The sequence below is a fragment of the Nanorana parkeri genome, unplaced genomic scaffold (genome assembly GCF_000935625.1).
Source record: "Nanorana parkeri isolate BGI_ZX_2015 unplaced genomic scaffold, ASM93562v1 scaffold2398, whole genome shotgun sequence".
In the NCBI taxonomy this organism is placed as follows: Eukaryota; Metazoa; Chordata; class Amphibia; order Anura; family Dicroglossidae; genus Nanorana; species Nanorana parkeri.
The window spans coordinates 97210-107041 of NW_017308666.1; the positions used below are offsets into that span (position 1 = coordinate 97210).

The 9832-nt window shown below is 42.8% G+C and overlaps 1 protein-coding gene across 1 annotated transcript in view; it reads right to left on the reverse strand.

Annotated features, from left to right (window-relative positions):
* Positions 1-9193, reverse strand: part of LOC108801594 (glypican-6-like) — a 22415-nt gene extending 13222 nt beyond the window's left edge. The window contains exons 1-4 of the mRNA XM_018573485.1: positions 9115-9193; positions 5928-6095; positions 4448-4606; positions 342-655 (exon numbers count right to left, since the gene is read on the reverse strand). Coding sequence (XP_018428987.1) covers positions 342-655; positions 4448-4606; positions 5928-6078 — 624 coding nt within the window. The 5' untranslated portion in view covers positions 6079-6095; positions 9115-9193. The remainder of the gene's footprint in view (positions 1-341; positions 656-4447; positions 4607-5927; positions 6096-9114) is intronic.
* Positions 9194-9832: the final 639 nt, after the last annotated feature.

The window sequence follows — 9832 nt, forward strand, 5'->3', positions numbered from 1 at the left end:
AAAAAAAAAAAAAAAAGTATTTTTAATTATATATAATAATATATAAAGTATAAAATTAAAGTATATTTAATATATATTATAATATAAATTATTTCATCCTTTTGTAGGATGTCCTCCATTTTCTTCTAGGGTGAACAGAGTGTGGCATGTACACAAAGCCCAGATTAGCAGTGCAACACACTGTTTTGACCATTGTATCTGCCGAATTAAGCCGCAGTGCTAACCCGAGCACCAGGGGTCCTTCTGACTTCTATCTACAACTATTAATACATCTAATAAGCCCGCATCAGTATTATGAAATTCTGTAATGGAACTTATATACAGTTAGAAATCTACCAGACCTGTAGTCGAAGTCTTTTTGGTATATCGCCAAAAGGCCTCAGCTCCTCAGCTCTGTGGGCAGCACACTCCATGTAGTCGGCATTCAGCTCGTAATGAGGAAGCAGGAGACGGAGCATGCGCTCCAACAGTCCGGCCCAGAACTCAGAGAGAGCCTCGGCCAATCTGGGGGCTCCTCCGCCCATGTAGAAAGCACGCAGCTCTGAGAAGAGAGTACTGAAGAGAACGGCATTCTGGGAGTACAGGTGTCCATAGGAAAGTACAAACATGGTGGAGAGGGAGTGCTCAGAGGAGTCAAGGAGTGCGAGGAAAAACTCTGCAAGAACATAAGCAGAACACGTGTATTTAATGTGAAGATCACAAATATGTAATGTCATATCCAAATATCTCACGCTGATTATAGGGGCCCACATAGATCTGAGAGCAGATATTGTTATATGTATGTATCCTTAAATATTGCAAAGTTATTCCACACCATAGCCTGCGTTTTGCAGCCCATTCATAAAACGCAGGCAGCTTGAATTTCAGCCAATTCAGGAGAAATTGGCTGAGATTCATGTTGTTTATGGCTACCTTAAGACTTTGCGCACCTTTGTTTGATGCACCAGTAATGGTTTAAACTGACAGTTCAATTGAGCTTTAGGCTGGGTTCACACCTGGGCGTTCCTATTAGGCGCATTTTATGCTCGTTTTTTAAGCACGGTTTTTTTGTTCACTGAAACGTGCGTTCGACACTCGTTTTTTAACCTCCCTGGCGGTATGATTTTTTTCCCCCTTTTTTTCTCAATTTTTTTTTTTAACTTTTAAACTTCTCGCCGGTTCCGCCCCCCTGCGACGCGGACGCTCGCAAGGGACGGAACCCGGAAGACGGCAGCGGCCGGAGGACACAGCGGGGATCGCGGACAAGGTAAGGCATACGCTGTATTCCCGAGTGTGGATATACACTCGGGAATACCAATGGATAGGCGCTGAAATCCGCCTCAAAGAAGCTCATGTACTATTTCAGTTGTAGGGCGTTTTTCAGCGCGTTAAAACGCGCTGAAATACGCCCAGGTGGGAACTATGCCCATAGGAGTTAATAGGATTTCACTGCTTGAGCGTTTTTCAGCGCTTCGATCAGTTTTGATCAATTCCACCCAATGAATATAGCTGTGGCATGCTCGGCAAATGCTGTTGAATATCACTTGGGTGAACAGCAGTAAAAGGATTCACAGTGAATCATTCATAAATGGACTCCAATACAGATCAAACAGGAGAAGAACCGAGGAAGAAAAGAGACAGAGAGACTTGGCTCCAACAGCGGGAGAATTGGAAGCTATGATTTCCAGAGATGTAGAGTCATTAAATGTTCACAATTAGATTCACAAATTAAACTCTGTACTGAGACAGAGAAAAATAAATGCCGTCCTGTATTCTGACCACGCCTGTTCTGGAAATTGAAGTACCATTCATTCTTATTAAAGCTGATGTTTAATCTCTTTATATTTTGCCTTCCCTGATTCATTCCTTCTCCCATCATCAACATGCTAATAAAATGAAATCAGAGGAAGCCATTTTAATCCAGGAGAGGAGCCGGTACAACTGTGCAAGACTGAAGGGAGGGCCGGAGTTCAGCCTTAGGCCTTATTCACACAGCTAAGTGTCGACCCGTACAGATCTGTGCGGTGTGCGCGGCCGTATCGGGCCGTTCCCGGGAAGGACAGGTGCTACGTGTAATTGTACACAGCAGCCTGGCTTCTCTATGGGAGGATGCGGCCGTACGCTCACCCAAGCTGCACATCCGTGCGGGTGTCTGTGCTCGGACATAGACTGGATCCATCCTGTCTGCGTACGAGTACGGACACCCACACCTGCATGGATGTGCATCTTGGGTGAGCGTATGGCTACGTACTCCCATAGAGAAGAACAGGCTGCTGTGTACAATCACACGTAGCACCTGTCCTTCCCGGGAACAGCCCGATACGGCCGTGCATGCCGCACAGATCTGTACAGGCTGACACTTAGCTGTGTGAATGAGGCCTTAAAGGAAACCTGTAATGAGGAAATATGGAGAGTATTATAGCTGATCTCACCATCTGAAGTGCCACCATATGACAAGATCTAAACCCAAACTACTGTACATTACGTTGAATTCGCTAACTATCTGCATTGTTAACAATTGCCATGATTTGTTTTTTTACCATTAAATCTTTTTTTTCCACCTTTCTCTTCTTCCAGACTCATTCTGCCACATCATGCATTTGCTCCAGTGTTGGCTGTAAGTCCGTCGTAGCTCAGGTCCGGCCACTTGTAATCTCCTCTAGAGATGCACATGACAGGTGATAATGCACCAAGTATTTAAGTCACAACTCGTCCTCCATGGTCAATAGGTTTGGCCATGCCACCACCAAACGTGATCTATGTGGCATGGTCACTGACCTCATTCCCGAGCTCTCCCATGGCGTCTACAGGGCACATGTATTACTACAAGGTGAGGTTTATTGGATTAATACCCTCAACACTGTCACACCCAAAGGTTTGAACACCACTCTGTTCCTAACTTGCTTTCTTCTAGGGCTGCAGCTAACAATTATTATCGATTAGTTGGTTCCGGAGCTACTTTCTCCCTACCGAATAAAACTTTTAAACAACCACATGTGTATCGTTTACATTCTTAAAGCTGACCTCCGGCCTTCCCTTCAGCCTTGCACAGTTGTACCGGCTCCTCTCCTGGACTGAAAATGCTTACTCTGATTTCACTGCACACTGCGAGCTTCTTGCAATGTGTATTAGAAGCTGCCGCAAATCAGATAGAACCCGCCTCATTTCCTGGCTGGAGGACATTCTGCATCATCTAATCCTTTCCCTCCCCAAACTGGCTGTTTCTGCCCACACCTTTAATTATTTGTATTTTAGTTCTTTCAGTCATAGAGGCTTAGCATCCCATGTGGGTGTTGCCTAGGGCAACCTGCATGCAAATGGAGCCTGCCTAGGACCACCCATTTCTCCAAACGCACATCCACCCATGAAGGCATTTTGATATTTGCATAACTCCTCCCAAGAGCCAGCCCACTGCTAGTATTAGGATTGATGAGTACTGAGGCACACTGGGTCCCTGGCATCTCTATGCAATGCAGGCAGATTATGGCTGGTGGGAAGGGCTGGCAGGGTGCTGTACATAATTTCCTTAAAACATGGCAGCACCCTGCTAGCCCTTCCCACCAGCCCTAAATCTGCCTGCATTGCATAGAGATGCCAGGGACCCAGTGGTGTCTAAAAGAAGGGATGTAATGACAATGACAGTGTAAAGATTTTTATCTATAAATTAAATTAACAATTTGATAAGCCACTAGCATTCTACTCTTTCATTCCCCTTTTTCTTCTAGTTTTGACCCGGTTTTCTTTTTCATGTGTACCCATTTTTTAATGTGGCGGTGGATTGTCCTTTCCCCTGAGACTCATTATCACACGTGTCACTTTGGCCAGTTTCGTTCTTATTTATTTCTTGTTTTCCTATAATTTCTTAATAAAATCTGAGACACGGACCTTGAAAAAGAATGGTGATCAAGAATTTTGACTTCACTCTGACTCTAACCTGTCTGCTTGTTCCAGAGACAATCCGGCAACTTGCATTCTTAAGCTGGCCATACACCTATAGATGATCTGCAGATTTTATATGGTCAGATGGAAAAACTGCAACAGATTCCTCCATCTACGCTACACTGTGTGGATGGAGGAATCTCCCGCTGGGCCAAGCTTCATTATCAGTCGGCCCCGCTGGCTGTCAGAATACCTGAACAATTTGATTGGATGCAGGCATTGAGAGTCAGCGGGGCCGACTAGCAAGATACTGAAGCTTGGCCCAGTGGTAGATTCCTCCATTCACACAGTGTAGTGTAGATGGAGGAATCTGTGGCACTTTTTCCATCTGACCAGAGAAAACCTGCAGAAAATCTATAGGTGCATGTATGGCCGGCCGGCTTTAAAAGTAACTCAGCAGTAGAAACCAGCATTTTCCTCTGTGTCTCATCCCAACCTAAACTTGAAACTTTAACCAAGAATGTAGTAGTAGTTTCACATTTTTGGTAATGCTTCTGAGCAAAACAACCAGTACCGAGTGCAAACTCACCCTGGAATCTTCTTCTCGCCCCAGTTAATACCCCCATTGGATAACTGACGCTGTCGTTCACAATGCGGGCCAGGTCTCTCACGCTCTCCTCGCTCAGTCTCTCCTCTGTCTCACTCGGGCAACAAGTGTACTCCTGCGGGCATATCCGTAGGTGTTCTCCTAGAATGAATCAAAAGATATAATTAACATGACAACAAAATCAGACTTCCAACCAGATCAATATAATTTATGAAATAATCAAAAAGAAACCCCCATAGGGATATACACCTTGGAAATTAACTCATTGCCAAATGTTAACATAATATCTTTTCAGAACACTCTAATTAAAAAAACACTCCAATCCAAGCCAATAGTTAAATCTCAAACCTGATACATGATATCAGTATGTAGTGTATATCAATATTTCATACCTATTGACTAGTAGTCAATACCATATCATTATTGTAGCAGATATCTACAGATAAGTTTAGTTATAATGAAGGAAACACTTTACTAGTGCAAACATCTCACATAGCTGAGTAGTCTCAAGCACATGTACGCGTAGTAGATGAAAGAAGTCCGAGCCAAGAGCCACATTCAGTCAGCAACCTGGAGCACATATGAATAGCAAATAAAAGTAACTTACCAAATGTGGAAAACAAACCAGCACAAAAGGAGCGCTTTATGCCATAGCATCCTAATGGATTACTTTATAGTGGAATATGATTGTTTGCAATAGGTAACTGTTACAATTTTAGTTCAGCCCTCTTTGCCGCTTTCTTTGTAAATCAGCTGTGCTAGTGCAGATCAATACTAGTTAAAAGTCAACTCAATACAACACCATCTGGGTGACAAAAAATGCTCAAGACAAGGAATCACTTGTCCTGAGTGGAACAAAACACTCAAAGCAAAGAATCCCATTCATTTCAGTGGCCCTAGTTCGGGGGCGTTCAAAAGGCGGGTGTCACCCAGAGCATTTACCGGGTGACACCGCGCCGTGACATCACATGCACGTGAGGTCACCACACGCGTGCGCGATGACGTTATCGCGCATGCGCGGCAATCTTTGCGATACCTGCCGGCAGTCATCTTGGTGATGGACGCCGGCAGGGAGAGGAGGGGACGTTCACCCAGTGGGATAAGGTATGATCTCCAATGGTGTCACCCGGGTGCAGGCCCCACCCCCAGCATGACGCCACTGCACTAGTTCACAGCTGAGCGTCTTGTCACACAAAGTTTCCCACTAAAGTCAAAGAGCACTGTAATCTGCCAAAAAGGATCTCATGTACTTTTTCCAGCGACAGGCATTTTTCTGCTTGCGACAAAACACTCAGGTGTGAACAGAAGACATAGAAATTAATGGGATTCCTTGTCTTGAGCATTTTGTCGTACTTACCTTTGAGCAACAAAACGCCAAGGTGTGAACGGGGACCAAAGTGTTTGCCATTCAGATAAACCAAACAGGATAACATACAAGAGTACATATTCCTTGCAGACATACCAGATATTGGTGTTCTGACACCAGGGATGCCTCCCAGACCTCTCTCCCTCAGCTCCAGAGCAGCATCTGCGCAGTTACGGATTTCACCGACAGCTGAACTGCTTCCTGGTACGGCCACCAAGAGAAGAAGAAACCAGGGGCCGCACATCATGGCCAAGACACAGAGATCTGGAGATACAACAGAATAACACACAGAAGCATCAATGCAGGAAGTTAGGGAACAGCAGTGCAGAATAAGCTTATTGGCGGCAGTGGTAGCTGCTTAGTGGTTAGCATTGTGGCTAGGAAATCGATTCATTGCTCACCAGGGACCCTCTCTGCATTTGTGTTTGATTCTTCACAAAAAACGTGCTACAAAGTGTTTTCATTTAGCTTCCACACAAATGAATATGCTATTATGTGTATGATTGTTTAGCAAGGGTCAGGGCTGGATTTCCTTCCCTAGAGCATGTAGGCATACAATCTGCGGCACCCAATGTAACACCCCTCTGCTAAATTCACAGAACATTGTCTTGTTTTCCTGGTACCAGCCTGGCTTTGAATATCATGACAATGTGTAAATAAGCTCAATTTAGATGACTGCATTTCTAGTGATGATAGTAAAAACAAAATAACATGGCTAACAATACAGGGAAACGCCACTTCTCTTATTCCTATAGACACAGGCCTACTGTGCTAAAAGCTGAACTCTTTCATTTAAAAATATTCCTCCATACCTACAATGGATATAAATCCAATGTGTGCGCACTAAATCCCTTTGCAAAACCAGGTATCACCTTATTAAAGTAGCAGTAACTTCATGCTTGTGTTGTACATAGCCCATGCAGAGAGCAAAGCTGTGGGAGGGATCCAATGGCTTCACCCACTACAGGCTGCCTGCAGAAAACTACAGTAGGGGGCGGAGACAAGACCAGTCACCCTGCACAAGGAGAGAGCGCAGCAGTGAACAATTATTATTACAGGAGGGGTCGGAGACAAGACCAGTCACCCTGCACAAGTAGAGAGAGCAGCAGCGAGCAGTCTTTATTACAGGAAGCTCCAGATCTGACACGGGATTACTGCACAGATCTGGTAGAAATACAAAATGCTCACCAAGATTCAAGAAGAATACCCATGACTTGTATGAGGACAATATTTGCTAATCTTGGAGTTCAGCTTTAATGGCCAATACCTTCTTTACTGTAGAATAGACACTACTAAAGAGTGTGTTCTGTGTATGTATATATATATAACTGTAGATTATAAGTCCTTTGTGTGACTGAGTTGTCATGCACAGTGTGTTTAGGCGGCCCACTGTGAAGCTTGAACCAGAACCGGGTGGGTTGATTACAAGGGTTCTGATTGTTGGAAGTCTTCTATGTTGTATGTGGAGATGTTCAAAAATGTTGCAATCTCTTTGGAGATGTTGAAAACCCTCTTTATAAAGGGACTGAGTCTCCAATTTGTTCATAATTATTCTGGCATGCATTTCCGCATTGCGTGAGATCCCATATGACTATGTTTGGTGTGCTGTGGTGCCATTATTGCTTAATGCGTTGACTTATACCACAAAGTAAGGTAACTTATTACCATTTGTTGCTGAGAGAAGCGAATAAAAACAGGACATGCAATTGTTTGCTGAGATTTAGATGCAGTAGGCAACTTACCGTCCTACTGCAACACATGGTTAGATGTGTAAAAACACTCTGCAATGCATGTGCGATTTTTCATTGCACAGGTGTGAAGAGAGCCTAAGGCCCCATTCACACAGGGCATTCTAGGATTCCTGCTGCAGCTGTACCCACTGAAGTAAATGAAAGGGTGACAGCGGCTGTATCTGTCAGCGGCAGTACGCATGTTATCGCACATGGTACAAATTACATGCGGTTTTGGAATAGATGATTGTCGCTGGACGCAGGATAGATCATCTATCCCAAACTGCATATAATTCTACCATGTATGATTACATGCGGCAGATACGGCAGCTGACACCCTGTCATTTACTTCAATGGGCACAGCAGCTACATCTGAATGGGGACAACTGACATTCCCGCTGCAGAAATCTATAGGTTCTTGGCACGGGAATGCCAGATCGTATGAGCGGGGCCTTAGAACAACAACAATTCACACAATTGTCCACACCGGTCTGGGCTAACATATGTCACAGCTCTATAGGTCTATGATGTAGAACAATCATGTGTCCACATGCTAAAGGTTGTTACTGGCCAAGGCAGACAATAAATGTAAATAACACATGAAATAAAGGTAATACATAGGTATACTGTATTAAAGACACACGTTAGCAACAAAGTTATACAGATATATATTATAGTTACATGTAGATAGATAGATAGATAGATAGATAGATAGATAGATAGATAGATAGATAGATAGATACATTCTACATAGAGTAATATGTAGATTCTGTGAATCTGTTTGGCGTGATGATTTGGAACATGCATGCTTTGTAAATAAGTGAACTCTACACATGTTTCACTCAAAAAAAACAGCTGTGGTCAGACATAGAGATATGTAAATAAAAGACAACTATACACTGCAGTTTTCTATAAATAGGAAAGATACAGTCTAAAGATACAAAATGTACAAAATCACAGAGAGAAAGAGATGGAAAAGCTACGTAAGATCCATATAGACAAAACCCCCCGTGATACATCCCAACAAATCTATCCACTCCTTTGTACACAGACATACATACACAGATATTAGTGATCGCAGTCATACATACATATAGATAACAGTGATCGCAGTCATACATACATGCATATAGATACTGGTGATCGCAGTCATACATACTGTACATACATATAGATACTGGTGATCGCAGTCATACATACATATAGATAACAGTGATCACAGTCATACATACATATAGATATTGGTGATCGCGGTCATACATACATATAGATACTGGTGATCGCAGTCATATATACATATAGATAACAGTGATCGCGGTCATACATACATATAGATATTGGTGATCGTGGTCATGCATACATATAGATAACAGTGATTGCAGTCATACATGATATTGGTGATCGCAGTCATATATACATATAGATAACAGTGATCACAGTCATACATACATATAGATATTGGTGATCGCGGTCATACATACATATAGATATTGGTGATCGCAGACATACATACATACATACATACATACATACATACATACATGTAGATATACATACAGAGGAGCAGCAGCTGGAGCAGAGCCGGCGCTGGATCAGCTGGAGGACAAAGGAGATAGGCTCAGCAGCCCCCGGTCCTAGTGCCGCCAGATCAATGCTGGTAATACTAGCTTCATTGCTGACAGGGCGTGTACAGGGGAGAGAGAGAGAAGATATCCCACCCACATGTCAGAAGGCGAGATTATTCACTCCTCACATATCTAAGACAAAGACAGCAAAATATAGAGAAAGAATACAGAACACATTGGTCAGATACAAAACCAAATATTGATTGCTATCAGGTTAGGTATTCTAGTGAGAGAGAAAGGAAAGGACGGAAAAAAAGAAAAGGAAGGGAAAGAAAGGAAGAAAGGAGAGAGATAGGGAGAAAGGAAGAAAGAAAGAAAGAAAGAAAGAAAGAAAGAAAGAAAGAAAGAAAGAAAGAAAGAAAGAAAGAACACAGTCAGACTAGAGAAAGAGAGAGATAGAAGACAGACAGATGAGAGAGATAGAGAAAAATAAAGATATCAGAAAGAGAATAGAGAAAGAGAGTGCAATAGATAGATATGCAAGAAAGAGTGAAATAGAGATGATAGATAGATAGATAGATAGATAGATAGATAGATAGATAGATAAATAGATAGAGAGATAGCGAGATCTTAGATAGAAACATAGATAGAGAGCTTATAGATAGATAGCTAGAGCTTAGATGGAGACATAGATAGATAGATAGAT